The sequence below is a fragment of the Hoplias malabaricus genome, chromosome 2 (assembly GCF_029633855.1).
Source record: "Hoplias malabaricus isolate fHopMal1 chromosome 2, fHopMal1.hap1, whole genome shotgun sequence".
Lineage (NCBI taxonomy): Eukaryota > Metazoa > Chordata > Actinopteri > Characiformes > Erythrinidae > Hoplias > Hoplias malabaricus.
The window spans coordinates 83,585,620-83,603,638 of NC_089801.1; the positions used below are offsets into that span (position 1 = coordinate 83,585,620).

The 18,019-nt window shown below is 39.5% G+C and overlaps 1 protein-coding gene across 1 annotated transcript in view; it reads left to right on the forward strand.

The window, feature by feature from the left end:
• The window catches only part of LOC136678729 (C-type mannose receptor 2-like), a 32,135-nt gene extending 17,324 nt beyond the window's left edge, over positions 1-14,811 (forward strand). Inside the window, exons 13-20 of the mRNA XM_066656847.1 lie at positions 5,845-6,138; positions 6,385-6,678; positions 6,840-7,061; positions 7,242-7,260; positions 11,578-11,657; positions 11,985-12,374; positions 14,005-14,369; positions 14,416-14,811. Of these exons, the coding sequence (XP_066512944.1) occupies positions 5,845-6,138; positions 6,385-6,678; positions 6,840-7,061; positions 7,242-7,260; positions 11,578-11,657; positions 11,985-12,374; positions 14,005-14,369; positions 14,416-14,811 (2,060 nt within the window). The remainder of the gene's footprint in view (positions 1-5,844; positions 6,139-6,384; positions 6,679-6,839; positions 7,062-7,241; positions 7,261-11,577; positions 11,658-11,984; positions 12,375-14,004; positions 14,370-14,415) is intronic.
• Positions 14,812-18,019: the final 3,208 nt, after the last annotated feature.

Consider the following 18,019-nt stretch of genomic DNA (forward strand, 5'->3'; position numbering starts at 1 on the left):
AGTATCTTCTTGGTGCACACGCCCTCTAACTGACCTATATTCATTCATTCATCATCTGTAACCTTTATCCAGTTCAGGGTTGTGGTGTGTCCAGAGCCTACCTGGAATCATGGGGCGCAAGGCAGGAAGACACCCTGGAGGGGGCGGACCTATATTTGTTGATCAAAATTGATTAGTTTATAGCGTCTAATGATTTTTTCACACAGTCCTCAACAGCAACTCATATGTTTCAGAAGTAACACAACTACACTCCACCATTCTCCAGAAAATACAGAGAGCCCACCCTGCTCTGTATTGACTGTTTGCACCTGGAGCAGGACGCCAGACTTTTAAACCATAACAGACATGTAAGGTCTCTTCATATTCTGTCTGTAACAATCACTAACACAGTCTCAGGACAGGCGCCGCACCAGAGAAAAATTCCAAAAGAGAATCCATTGTCCACAATGCCACAGTAAACATGCGTTTATTTCCTGAGTATTTTCCTGTTCTGGAGCTCATGGTGCCTCTGCAATGGGGAGTTTTGCTGTAAACTCTTTGTGAATTCTAAATTCAGGGCGTTCCTTCTTAGATTCAGTGTAGCTGTGGACCAATGAGAGGCTACCGGCTGTCAGCGGAGTCCTATCACCCGGGGGAGGGGTGCGCCTCACTCTCTGGGCCCATGAGAGGGAGGTAGCACCCCAGAGGTGCACAGTAAAGGGGTGCTTATGACTGAAAGAGCACTATGGAACACCTCCCAGGCCAAAATATTTTAAAATAAACTCAAATGTACTTGTTTTTATCACAGAACAACCAAATAAAACCTCCATGGTTTTGTGATAGACTATTTTAAACATTTTGGCCCTTTGAGGTACATATTGTCTACTTTCAGAAAATGGTGAGTAAATTCCATAATACGTTATTGTTCTTGCTTAAAATTATGTAAGTTGTCTTACAAGTAAAGAAATAGCTGGTCTATTATCCTCAGCACCCAGTAACACATTGTTTACCCCTAAAATTATAGGCACTTGTTTGGTTTTTACCTTTTTATCTGTCTTTAAATTATTGAAACTTAAATGATGAAAACAAAAGCCTGAAGGTGAACGAATGCTTTGGACCAAATGTCTAAATCAGTTTAAGCCTCGAATGATCATCCTACTATTTGTAGAACATTCACACATCTACAGCCCCCAGAACATCAGAAGTCCCTGCTGAGACTATGGGTATTTCTAAACTTCAAATCCACACTTTAGTTTTGGGCATGGTGGTCTCATCCTCATGTGCAGCTGCTTCAGAGCATCCCATTCTACCAGTCAGTGCTTGGCTATGGAGTTATTACAACCGTTGTCTACAATGTGTGCAGCTTAAAGACGCAGACCTCACTAACTACAAACACTGTCCTTACATTTGGACGTTGTGGACATTTGGACATGTATTTAGTTCTACTGGACATAAGGTGGTCACTGCTGGGTTGGTGTTTATTAGACTGAGGTGAGCAAACCATCTCAGAGCAGAGCAGCTGCTGATAACATCACTGTGTAATTTTCATAAACTCTTTCCTTGTTCATACCCTTCCTTTCAGAAACGTCCAGAAACTCATGCTGACGTAGTGTGTTTACACCTGTCTGACGCCTGTAAACTGTGAATGCAAATCACCGGCACACATCCTGAACCCACATGACCCTGGTGTTTCCACGTCCTAAAGCCTGTGTTTACGTTCTGGACGTCAGTGTGACCTAATGATTTCAGTGTCTGATATTTATTTCTATTAAATATAATCTACAGGACTGTTTTTATAATATTCTTAACACATAGGAGTCTCTGTAAAACCACACGTGTAAAAATATATGATAATACCATGATGAAACAAACAAAATTACAAATGAAACCAGAAGCACCAGTTGTTACCTTAGTGATATCATGAGCTGAACATCCAGGTACAATGTAAAGCACTGCTGTGCAGAGCCGGTGATTTAAAGCTGGTGAGGGACAGACAGGTGGTCGACTGCATCGAAGACTGCAGGGTGGTCTATGAGAATCAGGACTGATGACATTTTGGTTGGTCTTGCACCTTCTGGAAGTGCGGTGAGAACATGATCTGTAGAGTGTGCCAAAGGAGCTGAATTCTTCATCTCATGTGAGTTGTAGCTCAAAGAAATAATTCATAAAATAGAAAATAATTCATTTGAAAATCATGGTTTGTGTAAAACCACTGACACCTCACTACAACAGTCTCAGGGCCCTAAAGGGTTAATATCAAAAACAAGAGGTTGTTGTTGACTGGACGTGTGCTGCACCTGACTTTTATGCAAAACATGTTTTGGTGAAGCAGACGTCCATCAGGCTGGTGTCGGAGGTAAAGAGGAGGGGCTTGGAGAGAGAGAGAGAGAGAGAGAGAGAGAGAGAGAGAGAGAGAGAGACAGAGACAGAGAGAGAGAGAGAGAGAGAGAGAGAGAGAGAGAGAGAGAGAGAGATACAGTGTCACGGGGAGAAGAGAAGACGACAGAAGTGGAAGCCGAGAGGAGAACAGAACCAACACCGAGGTAGGATTCATGTTTCATTAACATTAACTCAGAGCTAAAGAAGCTGCTCCAGTCTTCTGCTGGGGTTAGTTTTCATAGTGGACACTGGATAAAGAGAAAGTTCTACATAGTGACCCAGTTACTGTGAGGTACACACTCCAAAAGAACTGGAGAACTACACTGTGATCTTAAACAGGTTCTAGATAATAGCTGAATAATTACATATTTTCAAATATTCCATAATTATTTTGGATATTGGACATTTTCTAGTGTGAATTATGATTAATTCAATAATTAAAATTAAAATGTATGAAAATTACTTTAAGCAACGTTATTAAATTACACTGGGATCCCAAACTGGTTCTAGAATTTCCCTGAACATTTTAAAGTATAAAACAGAGAATAATGAAGTATTGTGTAAAAAATCCCTCAAGTCTAGAATTCTAAAAAACCCAGGTGTTTGGATTTATTACCAGAGTTAGAGTCTAGAGATAAAATCTGTGAAAACACAGGTAATGAAGTTACAGGGGTGTTTTACACACTCTTCACAATATACACAGGTTCACACTCATTTACAACACTCTCATTGGTCAGTCACCAACATTTCTAAAAATGTTTAATACAGCCGGTATCTACCTATATCTGATATTTGGTCCACGGTGTACATCCAACTAAAACAAACCCTTAAACTATTTCTGCTTTCGACATTTTATCATTGTCTTCTTCCACAAAAGAGTGGAATACACTTCAGGAAACATTCAAATTAAAGTTATTTATGTCGGTCTCAACTTTTAACACCACAAACATCGTTACTGATTCATCAACTTACTTCTGTGCTGTTTGATTCAGTTCATTTGATCTAATATTTTCTACTGCTTCATATATTCTCATATAGCTTTTTTTTAAAGAGGTTTCTTCCTCTATATTTCATTTCATCTAATACTGTCACTATCAAAAACTAATCAAATAAACAAATAAAAAATTGATCTCCAAAAAATAGTGATATAAAAAAGTGATAGGTTTCTTTCTCAGTAATTTTTGAGCATTTCTATTGGTTCATTCATCAAGAGTTCTTGAAATCCTTAAAAATGCTGTTCTTTTTTTCTCCTCTAGACAGTGACAATATCCATTAATTTATTTCCATGTAAACCTTTGATGTTTGCCAGGATGCTGTTGTAAATAAGAACAATGATAAAACTTATATAAATGAATAAATAAATAAATAAAAAATAAAAACTAAATTGACCAGTGTCACGCCCTTGTCCTGTCATGCCAGTTTTCCTCGCCAAGTTCTCTTTCTGCACATGGCTTTGTCTGTTATTGTCCTTGTCTCCGCCCTAGTCCCGCCTTTGTTCCGCCTCCGTGTCTGTGTCTCATTTGTTACCCTGCCCTCTCATTATCTGTCTCAGGTGTGTCTTGTCTGTGTTTGGTATTTAAGTCCCATTCTTTCAGTTCCCCTTGTTGTACATTTCACCTTTGTTTTGTCAGGTTCCAAGTCAAAGTCATGTCGTTATATGTCTTACTCTTTCCTGGTTGTTTTGTTTTGCTTTGCTTCCTAGTCATGTCATGTCTCTTTCCCTCTTCTAGTCATATCGTTTTGTGTTGTTCTCATTCCTGTTCCTATTCCTTGTCACGTTGTTTTGCTTCTGTATTCTTGTTACTCAGTCCAGTCTTTGTCCCTCGCTTCGGTTCGTTCTGTCTGTTCTCTTTCTTGTGCCTCTCTATTTTGTTTCTCTGGTCAGTTAGTGTTTCCTTTCCTGTGCTTTGTGTACTCATTGTTTCTGTCTGTGGTCTTTTAGCTCTCTCTGTTCAGGTCTCTGTTTAAGCCCCTTTGTCAAGGTTTATCTCTGTCTGTCTAGTTCTCTGTTTAGGTTTATTCGGTATCTGTCTCTTTAGTCTGGGTCTCTGTTTAAGTTTTTCGGTCCAAGTCTGCCTGCCTTTGTTTTGTTAACTTTAGTTTAAATAAAGCATTCTGTGTTTTAGTGAGTGTGTCCGCTTCTGTCAGTCCGCTCCATGATACGTGACAACCAGGGGGAACATTCTAGATTTTAATATAATCTCTACAGTCAGAGAACATACTATTGGTAAACTTTCATATTTTATTGCTGATGTTCAGAAATATGTAAAGTGAAATTCTTCTGAATTGTCTTTTAGAAATGGACCTGAGGAGCATTTTCATCTTGTTCCTTTTCTCGGGTCAGAGATTGTTTGTTTGTGTGTGTGATTTTTATGTATATTTTAAATTGTTTTCTAAAGAATTAGTAGATAGTGGTTGCACAGTGGTGCAGCAGGTTGTTTCTCAGTCACAGCTCCAGGCTCCTGGAGGTTGTGGGTTCGAGTCCTGCTCCGGGTGACTATCTGTGAGGAGTGTGGTGTTTTCTCCCTGGGTCTGTGTGGGTTTTCACCGGATGACTGTCTGTAAGGATTGGTGTGTTCTCCGTGTCTGCATGGGTTTCCTCTGGGTGAGGGTCTGTGAGGAGTGTAGTGTGGTCTCCCTGTGTCTGTGAGGAGTGCAGTGTGTTCTCCGTGTTTGCATGGGTTTCCTTCCAGTGACTGTCTGCGAGGAGTGTGGTGTGTTCTCCCTATGTCTGCATGGGTTTCCTCCCGGTGACTGAGGAGTGTGGTGTGTTCTCCCTGTGTCTGCGTGGGTTTCCTACCGGTCCTCCGGTTTTCTCCCACACTCCAAAAACACACGTTGGTAGGTGGATTGCCAACTGAAGTGTCCATAGGTGTGAATGTGAGTGTTGCCTTGTGAAGGATTGGTGCCTTCCCGCATTCCAGCGTGTACTCTCACTTTACACCCAATAATTCCTGATAGGGTCCATACCCACTGTGGCCCTGTGACAATGAATAAATTCTGCATTAATTTATTATGACCTACACACAATATTAATAATAATTTCTACATAAAGTCAACTTCAGATGTTGTTGTTTAAGACATTAGCAGATGTAGCAGTGATCACTAGCTAAATGGTATTGCTGCTTTGGGATATATTTGTAAATTAGTGCTTTGACCCCAGATATTGCTACTAGTGGATATACAGTTACAGTACATGTATTTGCTATACATTTGCATGTTTCTGACCAAGTATCTGGATAAAATCTAGTAAAAAATATCAGGTAACAACACTGATGATATTTGTCCAGTACTTTTGTTGTTTTAGAGAGTATTGAATAAATCAGTGATTGTTTGTTTAAACACTGTGGAAATGAAATGAAATCAAATTGTATTTAGATACTGCTTTTTACAGTTGATGTCACAAAGCAGCTTTACAGAATTTGTAAAACACTGTTAGGTGTGTTCATTTCCACTAAACTAGAGTTTTCCTGGTTTTCTTTACAGCTGTGTGTGGGATATCTGCAGACGTTCCTTATCAGTATGTTCTTGTGAATGAAGCTAAAAACTGGACTGAAGCTCAGAGCTACTGCAGACAGAACTACACTGATCTGGCCACCGTCAACAACATGGAGGAGATGAAGAACCTGAACATGACTCTCAAAGATAAAACTACCAGCTCAGTGTGGATCGGTCTAAACAGAGGGAACACTGGGAGATGGCTGTGGACTCTGGGTGGTGGAGGTCTCTACAGTGAGGAACAGGAGTATCGGAACTGGCACCCAAATCAACCAGACAACTGTGAGGGATAGAGTACTGTGTCACAATAGTTTGTAACAATGGAAAATGGAATGATGACAAATGTAATACACTACACCCTTTTTGTGTGTTATGATGGTAAGAACTCCCAGATTCAGATTAATGTAAAGCATTATCACTTTATTAAATGGATCTGGAAAATTATAAATTCTGACTGAATTAATGTTTCAGAAATGAAAAGCACTCACAGATATATATTTATGAATGAGACAAAGACCTGGCATGAAGCTCAGAGCTACTGCAGAGAACACTACACAGATCTGGTCACTGTGAGGAACCAGAAAATGAACGATGAGATCTGGGGTTTATCAAAGTCATCTCAAAACAAGAATGATGTCTGGATCGGTCTGTTCAATGACTCCTGGCAGTGGTCAGATCAGAGTAACTCCTCATTCAGATACTGGACATCTGGACCAGATAATTATGGTAAAAATGAAAAGCAGCAGTGTGCCGTAGTGACCGAGGATGGTCAGTGGACTAATCTGACCTGTGATGAGGAGTACCCCTTCGTCTGCCAAGAGAGTGCGTCATGATTCACTGATTCATTATTCATGAGTTATATATATCTAATCATTTAATATTTTAAAATCAAATATGCTGAACTGCACTGTGTTTCTCGCTGACCTCTGTCCTGTTGTGTGCAGAAATACTGGTGTTGGTGAATCTGACTCTGCCCTGAAAAGATGCTCTGAGATACTGCAGGGAGAACTATGTGGATCTGGTCTCAGTTCACTCTGAGGACGTCCAGTCCTGGGTGATGGAGTTGGCTCAGAAAGCCTCCACTGATCACGTTTGGCTGGGGCTACGTCACACCTGCACCCTCAACTTCTGGTTCTGGGTCAGTGGAGAATCCATCTGCTACCAGAACTGGGCTCCAGGGAACGGGACCGGGGGAGAAGACTGTGGTTCTGGAGAGAGATCTGGAGCGGTGGGATCGAGTGGAGGACAGCAGTGGGTCAGTCTGCCTGAGTCCCAGAGACTCAACTTCATCTGCACCAATTACTGAGGTCAGTTACAGTTTGTTTGTAACTGGAATATTGAAGTTAAAATAAGTACAGTTCTCATTGTTTTCTTCCTCCTCTCAGAAATGAAGACTGAAGCCAGGTGAGCGCCCTCTTCAGGACCCAGTGTCAGAAGATCCTCAGGTTCAGTGGTGTTTTGTTTTCTTGAGTTATTACTGGGCTTTATGGGTGGTGAAGTAATATTTACACTTTGATTCTAAACTGTGATGTTTGGTGTGTAGATCGAACCTTTCTTTTTCCTAAACTGTGTGTTCCTCGGTCAGGAAACGAGCAGAATTAGTTTGAGTGGACACATCTAGTTTAAAGCATATTCTATGGGGATTTCTATATGTATTTATGTATTATACAATACAGAGTTTAAACTTGATTTAGACTGAATAGGTTATTTCCTTGACACATGTACTGTTAGAGTGTTATTGTTATCTTTTATTGAAATTAGGGAGAATTTTGAACTGAATTATCTTCTATGAAAAAACCTCCAGATTCATTTATAATGCCTCTTGTAAACACCTTGATGATTTCGTTTGTTAATGATGAACAAATCTACAGTAATGATGCTGATAAGAATAGGCCCTTTGGAAAACATTTTATTTCCAAATGTCAGATTTAAGTATTTTGTTCACTTTTAATCTAAATATTATGCTCCTTTTGGAATTTTCCAATGTTCTAAATCTTATTCACCTTTTGCTCTGTTTACCTGTTTTATCAGTTTCCTCAGATATATAAGTAATAAACTTTATTAAATCATGTGGAATGTGGGGTATAATTTATTTTTTATTCCCACTTTTACAATGAATACTTGTCTGTATGAATTATTACAAAACATTTGCTTATATGTATTCATTCATCAAAGTATATAACAACTGACACATGTTAGGAACAACAAAGAAGAAAACACAATCTAGGTCAGGGGTTTAAATTCTGTATTTCAGTGTTTGTTAAATTCTATCTGTTTTCAGTATTATAGCTGACATATGTAAGAAAAGTTGGTTTAAAAATCCAAAGAAGTAAGCTCACTTAGCAAGGTGTGTGTGTTTACGATGTTACAGGTTGTTTTGGGAACACTCCATATGTCGTTATATATTAATGTCACACACAGACACAGCTCTAAAAAGCTCCAGCTTCATGGACTGGTTACAGGAGGATTTGAGAGTTCATTAACTTCCAGTCTCAGGAAACACATCCTACACCTGTTACTCACAGAGGAATCTTAGGATACTCTGAGCGCACAGCCATCAGTTTCACCCACAAACACAGTTGTCCTTATCATGAGATTCCTTAACATTCATCTACATTTCATTCATTGACAAATTCACCCTTCTACAGACTCCCAGAAACATGGAAAGAGATAAGAACAATGAGGAAAACCTCTTCTAACATCACTTTTTCTAAGTCTGCGTCATATTTTGAACCAAATCTTTGAAATCTGCTGTGTAGACCTGATTATATCCTTGTATCTGAGCGTTAATGTGGTCAGGTTCTGGTGCTGGATGAACTCCCAACTCACCTTAAATGTATTAGATAGTGCTCCAACACTCCAGGGAACACAGGTCCACTGTTCCACAGCCCAGTCATGGTTCATGGGAGCATTATAACCTGCTAACTCACAGCTGACACTGAGTAAAGTGGACTGAGCATCATTTGCAGCTGAGTGTAATCCAGGATGTTGGTGTGTAGATATAATCTTTCGAATTATTTTGGAATTTTTTTGTATGACCCACTTACTACAGATGATATTTTCAGATGTGAGTTTTGTCTGAGGCACAGGTGATTTAAAAAAAAAACTGTGAATTATTTTTGTTAGAAGTTAACTGATGGCATGACTTTCAACAAGGTACTCCACAGTTTATTAAAACTTTCGCCTCAGGAATCTTTAAAGTTTACAATTTTCTTCATCAAAAAGATGAAAAATTCAGATTATTTACATTATTATTAACATTTGTCCAAAATAATCTTCAGGTTTGAGTGCCATCATATCTTCAAAGAAATGGACTGACTCAGGGTCCTAAAAACTTAACGTCAAAAACAGGCTGTTGTCACTGAACATGTCTGGAAGGGACTTTATGCAAAGTGTGTTCTGGTGAAACTGATTATCAGTCTGAGGTAAAGAGGAAGGGATGGAGAGATCAGATATAAGAGAGAAAACAGAGGGAAAAAGAGAGAGAGTCACTGAGAGAAGAAAAACATGGTATGTGTGCAACATCATTATTGTTCCCGTTAAAATATATGTGTAAATTGTCGTGGGAAAACAATTTTATTACTTTGTGTTTGTGGACAAATATCCTTAAATGATGATTAGTTAAAATTAGCATTTATAACTACATACTCATTGTGTGAAATCTTGTACCTTATATGCATTTATATGAATGACTAACCAGCATTTATGTATTACTTACATATGTAGTTAAACATTTTTTGATCCTGCACGACTAACTAAATGGCATGATAACTAACGTGATATTTACACATTCTTAATTCTTAACATCTAACCTTGAACAGATGTGCACTCCAGGCTTTTAGCACACTGACATTAATCTTAGTGTTGGCTCAGGAGGGCTGAAGTGTAGGGGCATGTTGTTGACCTTGAAGTGCATGTATGACTCCCTAAATTGTGGTCACACGGGAGAGGAGTGTTGGGAAGAGAGGCCCATTGTCAACCATAATGAATGTCTTCGGGGTCACGGCATGCACTTGAATCTTGCACATGAAGAGCTGAGTACTAACACGTGAAATTATGCATATTAATATACGCTAATCAGCCAGAAACGCCTCACCACAGGCTATACGTCATCTGGGGTATAACTGTTGGAGTCAGATCTTGGTAGGTCAGAGCTTTACTTGGGAGGGGTATTAAATGGTTCTCATGTATTAGTTCTCCTGGATCCAGTATTGTTAAATAAATACTTTGATTTGCTTTGAACTTCACTTGACTGGTGTCTGCAACTCTTCCGTAACGAACACGCCTCCCCGAAGAGGGAGGGTGTATTTTGGACCTTTTTGATATTTTCTAAATTTTAATTACTTTGAAAACGGTCCAAAATAACATTTTTATCTTCAAAATGCATTACAGAGTTTTCATGGTTGAATATATTTTTTATTAAACATTATTTTCATTCATTCATCCACCATCTGCTTCAGAGGTCCACATTCTACCAGTCAATGCTTTTCTACAGAGATATTACAGCTTGTGTCCAGAGTGGGTGAACACTAAAGACTCACTTCACTAACTTTAAAACTTATACTTACTTAGTGACATTGTGGACGTTTGATCATTTATTTAGTTCTAATGGACATAAGGTGGTCAAAGCTGTCTTTGTGCTGGTAGATGGAGATATGCAAAGCATCTCAGAGCAGAGCAGATTATCTGCTGATAACATCGGTGTCAAATTTTAATAAAATGTTTCCTCTTTTCTCAGAGAGTCACGTTAGCTGTTATTACAATAACCCAGAGTTTATCATCAATAGCTATAAAAACTGCAGTCCAGGAACGTACATTCAATAAGGTGATAAATTATGACAGTCTCATTGAGAACTAACACTGTATGTGACTTAATTCCATTAAATCCTCTGGATTGCAACTGGACTGAATGAGTCTGAAGGTTTGATAACAAACACAGTCGTCTCTTGTCACTGAGTGTGTGATGAAGGAATTCATGCAAAGTGGCTTTCCCTGGAACAGACAAAGGCTCAGACCTATATGTGATGTAAATGAAGGTGTGGAGAGATAAGAGATAAGAGAGAGAGGATAGAGAGAGATACAGAGTCACAGGGAGAAGAGAATACGACAGAAGTGGACACCGAGAGGGGAACAGAACCAACACAGAGGTAGGATTCATGTTTCATGTTGAGCTAAAGAAGCTGCTCCAGTCTTCTGCTGGGGTTAGTTTTCATAGTGGACACTGGATAAAGAGAAAGTTCTACATAGTGACCCAGTTACTGTGAGGTACACACTCCAAAAGAACTGGAGAATCACTCTGAGGAACATCACTGAACTACACTGAGAAAAACCTACAAAAACCCTATTTTTCAGAAAATTAAGAACACACTTTTCAACGCACTAGATACATATACTTTGTGGTGTTAGTAAATACACTGAGATCTCAGACAGGTTCTAGATATTACCTGATTAGACCTTGATCAAAAAATAAATACATTTCTCTTGAAGACAGAAATGGCAATCAGGCTGTAGACATTGTAAGAGCCAAGGATAAACTTACTAAAATTATAATTATGATCATGTTGGACATTAGACACAATCTCCAAACTTCTCTGTAGTTATTCTAACAACACCATGAGAATGTTACTAAAATTCACAGCTCCTCACTGTATTTAAAAAAGAAATGAAGCACAGGCACCGCCCCAACTATAATCTCATGACACATGGGGAAAATGACATCAGAAAATTCACAACACACATATTAATACTTTTTCTCTCAGAAATGGATCTGAAGTGGCTTTCTCTCATCTACCTTTTCTCAGGTGAGTGTTTTCACTTCTGTTTGTAAACTGGGTTTACTGAGAATTGACTTTCAAAAAGCCACTGTGGTGAAGGATTCAATTATTAATGCAGAGGTGTCTGAGGGCTTAAAGGCCAAAGTTTTATTTTTTTCAGTTCCTGAATTTGTAGATGATATTGTGAACTGTAGAATTTGAACAATTTGAATACGTATTGTTCTTGTAATTGTCCAGTACTCATTGTGTCCTATCAGTGAGAATCTCCAATGTCTGCTGATGTGAACATAACACTATTAATAGTGTCAGGACAGCACTAATAATATTAGATTCTGGTTTGCATGTTTTTCTCAGCTGTCTGTGGTGTGTCAGGACACATTCCTCATCAATATCACTTTGTGAATGAAGCTAAAAACTGGACTGAAGCTCAGAGCTACTGCAGACAGAAATACACTGATCTGGCCACCGTCAGCAACATGGAGGAGATGAAGATGCTCAGTTCCACTCTGCAAAACAAAGCCACAGATTATGTATGGATCGGTCTAAACAGAGTGAACCCTGGGAGATGGCAGTGGTCTCTGGGTGATGGAGATATGTACAGAGAGGGAGCGGAGTACAGGAAGTGGAGCAGTGGAGAACCAAACAATGCTGGAGGGAGTGAGTTCTGTGTTGCGATGCAGAAATATGATGGAACCTGGGTGGATGTTATCTGTGGTCATCAATACTCTTTTGTGTGTTATGATGGTAAGATCACACACACAACACTGAAAATCATATACATTTCTTACATAACTAGGCCTTCTGGCCTTAAATGTATGTAGACATCTATTTGAATGGTTAAAAAATATCTTTCCCAAACATGTATTGGGCACCACCACGCTGTTTAAGGTAGTGTTGTTGTCACTGATTTCTGCGTACTGGTGTGGTATGTTATCCATGTGTATGTGTGGGTGATCACGGAGATTACTGCATGTGGCAAGGTGTCTCAACGTGCAACGTTTACCGCATCTGAAAAAAATTAATATACAGAGTATTTGTGTGTCGTGTGCCGACTCCGAGTTCAGTTCAGGGAACTGCCGATCAATGAAGGAGAGTGTGTCTTCACACATGAACCCTCACACAGGGAGTAGTGACTCAGCCGAGCAGGGCCTCGGACCAATTTGGACTGTGCCACTGTTAGTTGACATTAATTTATTGTTAAGCCATTATATACATATAGTATCTTTAATTTGGCAGACAGCATACTAAAAATAAACAGCAGTCAGCTAAATTAACTATTCATTCGCAGTCTGCAGCCCTTATCCAGTTCAGGGTGGTGGTGGGTCACTGGGCACAAACAAATTTACAGCCTTTAGGCTTAGTACATTTAATTTAAAAAGTAAGGATGAGTTTAGAGACCTTTAGTGTTTTCATCAGGTTAGCATTGTTTTGTTAGTGCTAGGACAGATCCAGAGCCCCATGACCTGAAGAACCCTGAAACTTGGAAGGGAAAACATTCTGGCCTAAATAAAATAACACTAAGCTACAAATATTAGAAACATTGAGTAGACCGAATGCTATCTCATACACTTAAACCTCAACCTACACTTAACCTTCACCTTAATCCTTCAAGAGTGTTAGAAAAAGTAATGAATGAATCTAAACGCCATAAAAGAGGAAAACACAGAATGATATACATTATTAGAACTAATCACACAATAAAACAAAGTTACACACTCTGAACTGAAATTTAGGAGAATGTTAAAACAGGAATATAAACATTAGAAAACACAAAATAGTAATTTAGTTCATCGCTATCTGACTAAAACACTCATGTCCAAACAGCTAACATTTCTGGAACAGGGAAGCCTGTATTTATCTGAGAATAACAGTAAAAATAAAGCTCAGATAACATGATTTGTACCATTACAGCTCAGAAATGTAAAACTATCTTTATTGAGAGCATTTCTAAAAGATTCATATGGAAAATTGACTTGCGTGTTGTAGACAGCAAATATCCGCATTTACCGATTTCTTTTAGTGAATTCCAACGAGCCACGTCCAACTGCAGTGTATTTTACTAAAATACTGCTGCTATGAATCCATCAGCAACCACCTATGAACCAAATCAGCTTATTTAATCCTCATTGTGATTAATTACAGTCATGCTGGTCTGATGTGATCCCAATTTAATCAGTAATTAACTTTAGCACAGACACTCAGAAACTACAGTTCTTTAGTAGACTTTCTTCCTGTGAAAAAGTCTTGGTTATGTGCTTAGCTTTATACAGGTATATGAATGTGAATGTGGCTGAAACCATATCTGACTTAATAAAACTAGTAGTTTCAGCATACTTTAACTGCTTTTTTTGCTGCTGAATCTTGTGATTTTCAGGAAACAAGGCCCATAATCAAACATATAGGTTTATTTCTGATGCAAAGACCTGGCGTGAAGCTCAGAGCTACTGCAGAGATAACTACACAGATCTGACCAGTGTTAGAGACCAGAGTGACAACCAGCAGATCTGGAGTATGACAACTACAAGTAGTAGTAGTAATGTGTGGATCGGTCTGTTCAACGACTCCTGTCAGTGGTCAGACCAGAGTATCTCCTCATTCCGATACTGGAAGTCTGGCCAGCCAAATAACCTGGGTGGATTTGAGAAATGTGCTGCAGTGTATATGGAGGACCAAGGGCAGTGGCATGATGTAAACTGTGAATTTATGAACCCATTCATCTGCTACCAGAGTGAGTGTAATGTCACTTTTATAAAATTGATCATATATTGTTTGACCTCACACAAAGTTCCTTAAACATCCTACTTTCCTTCCTTCTCCAGATAAACTGGTGTTGGTGAATCTGACTCTGACCTGGTGGGACGCTCTGAGATACTGCAGGGAGAACCATAGGGACCTGGTCTCAGTTCACTCTGAGAAGGTCCAGTCCTGGGTGATAGAGGTGGCTCAGAAAGCCTCCACTGATCACGTTTGGCTGGAGCTACGTCACACCTGCAGACAGGGCTTCTGGTTCTGGGTCAGTGGGTTCTCCATCTGCTACCAGAACTGGGCTCCAGGGAATGGGAACGGGGGAGAAGACTGTGGTTCTGGAGAGAGATCTGGAGCGTTGGATTCGAGTGGAGGACAGCAGTGGGTCAGTCTGCCACAGAACCAGCAGCTCAACTGCATCTGCACCAATTACTGAGGTCAGTTACACTTTGTTTGTTACTGGAGTACTGAAGTTAATATAAGTTCAGTTCTCATTGTTTTCTTCTTCCTCTCAGTAATGAAGACTGAAGCCATGTGAGCGCCCTCTTCAGGACCCGGTGTCAGAAGATATTCAGATTCAGTGGTGTTTTGTTTTCTTGAGTTATTACTGGGCTTTATGGGTGGTAAAATTATATCTACCTTTTATTTCTAAGCTATGGGGTTTGGTGTGTGTTTATATGTTGTTAAATACTTATGTCATTGGAGTATATTTAATGGGTTTTACACATGCACTAGACTGAATTGTGTTATTTCCTAGAACCATGTAGCCTTCAATATTAATAGGTGCATGGTGTTTATTACAGAAAGCATTTAATTTAAAACAAAAAGCAAATACTTGGCTAAAGTCGTGAACGTCATGAAATTTCAAACATTTTATTTAGAGAGTTATCATTTTATTATTATTAGCACTTAATATGTATTCAATGAAAATGAAACTGATGAAATACCAAACGAAATGAAAGTTAATTTTGAGCAGAATGCATTTTTCCTAATGAACATTCTCATGTAAAATGCTCCTTGTAAACACTTCTTTTTATGTGTTAATGATAAACACATTTACAACAATAATGCTGAAAGGAATAGGGTAAATGTTAAAGCCATTTCAACTGTCAGATTTAAACATTTAGTTCACTTTTAATCAATATTGTATGCTGATTTTGTCAAACGTTCTTCAGATATATAAGTAATAAACTGTATTAAATCATATGAAGTTTGAAGTATATTTAAATTCTTTGTCATTTGTTTATTAAGTAAAGGTGGACATCACTCAACAAATGGCCCATGCTATGAACAACAAAAAATAGGTCACCGTTTAAATTTTGTATTTCAGTTTTTACTAAATTCTGTTTTCACATTTATAGCTGATAAATGTCAGAATTGTTGGTTACAAACCAAAAGAAGTAAGATTATTTAGCCAGGATGTATACACACTAGAATATGGTGCCTATGTGTTAGGGATGGTACACATGGATTTGGGAACACCTCTTATGTTCTTAGCATTTAAACATGTCTAAAGGTCCAGCTTCATCCTATACCTGTTAATTACAGAGGAATCTTAGGGCACTCTGGCACTATTTGTCCTAATCATGAGATTCCCCAACACTCTACTTTTCTTCCATTGACACATTCACCCATCTACAGAGAAGAAAAAAACAGTGCTTTTTAATGTTTTCTAAAGATATATTACAATGGGTGAATTCAGTCTCAGCCACAGAACCTCCACCCACAAGTAGACGGAGAGTCTGACACTTATAGTGCACTAATGGTGTTTTTCCACTGCATTGAACCTACACGATTCGGCATGACTCTTTGTAAACTCAGAGTGCTGATTGGCCAGAGAGGCATGTCTACCACCACAAAATGCAGAGCTCATTCAAATCCAGCACAAATCCTTCCGCTTGTAAAATCCTTTGATGTTACAGCAGCTTTCATGTTTATTTTGATTGAAATCACACAGTGGCAGCTAATAAAATTACCTCAAGGTGTTTTGAAGAGGTTTGTTTGTTCCTTGGGCTGATGGCAGAGCCGTTTTCAGTCCAAAAACCAAAAACACATGAATACACAACAAGAACTTGCCAGGGTTTCAGATGAGCTGCATTGTAGAGCGGCTGCTCCAGAGAATCCAGAGCCCCAGGCAGCTCCAGAGGATCCTCAACCCCCTGTTCTGAGGGCGTCTCCACAGGACCCTCTTTTCCTGTTACTATACCGGCAGCATTCCTCACTGGAAATCACACAGGTCAGCACCTGCCGTTACTGTAATGGCAGCAAACCCGCCACTTCTGTTCCTGTTCCAATGAAGGTGGCAATCCAGGCCACCCCTGCTCCCGTGAAGATGGCTCCCGCCACTCCTGTTCCCATGAAGGCAGTTCCCACTGCTCCTGTTCCTATGACTCTGGCTCCGGCCACTAAGATGATTTTTGAAAGTTCAGAGTAGCAAACGAATGTGTATGAAGCCTAACACCAAAAACTACAGGTATGCTAGTCATTAAGAGTTATAGAATGGTCAGGTTGAGAGGTAGTTTGGTTGAGGGTTTTGGTTGGTCATGAGTTAGTGAGTCCAAAAATTTACTGTCTTTAATAAACCAGTGATGAGTTATTGCATGTTAAGACTGAAGAGAAATTGTATTTGGATGAGTAAATTAAAAAGTCTTTATTGATGATGATGCTGACAGATGTATTAGAGTGAAGGAAGATGGCACAACCATTAATTCAAGTCCTCAAAGTGCTGTAATGCAATCAGAATTGATCTTTATATGGTTAAAATCAACAGTCCAGCATGAAGTGGATTAGTAGTTGCCATGAAGTCATTGAATACTACAAAAGGGGGCAGCATTAATGATTTGAGATATCCTTAGGTGGCAGGTAGGTGATTGTGCTGTTCCAGGGGCATAGAGCCAAACTAATAGAGCAAGTGAAAAATGAAAGAGTGATCTAGAGGGATGACAGGTGACGCAAAATAAGAAGCCCCAAAGGGGAGCTGATGGTCAGCACTGCAGGAACAGTGAGACAAATAGAAGGTAGCTCATGGAGAGATATGGACAAATGGTGCTTAGTGGCACTAGCTCAAAAGTAAGAAACTGGGAGCAGTGTGGCTGCCAATGTAGAAGGTGAGGCTGAGAACAGAGGACAGGCTGTAAAAGTACAGGCTGAGAGCAATGAAGCAACAAAGGAGAGAGTTTGGGCTGAAGGTCTGTAATAGAAAGCGTGAGCTACGAAGTTCAAAGATATGAACAAACATCTACAGCAAGAGAGAGCATGAGTCATACAGATGACACAGTGTGCTGTGTGGTTGTGAAGGGGACGGCATAAGGATGAAGGTCTCAACTTCTGAAGAGAAGGTGCAAGCTGAAAAGTTGGAGTCAGCATGACCACAAAGTAGATGATTGGGGCGAAGTTACGCATCATGAGGGGATGGGCTGTAAATAGATGGGCAGAGTGCAGTGAGCTTGCAAAGGGAAAGACATTGGGATGAAGGTCCACATCAGGACAGTGAATGAGCGTAAGAGACAGATTGTGGGACAGCCACAAAAGGGAGGGGATTAGGACAAAAGTCCAGCACCTGAAAAAAGGATGAGCTGTAAAGTAAGAAATTTGGACTAGCCATGCAGCAAAATGTGGGTGGTGTGAGATGGAGGTGCACAGCA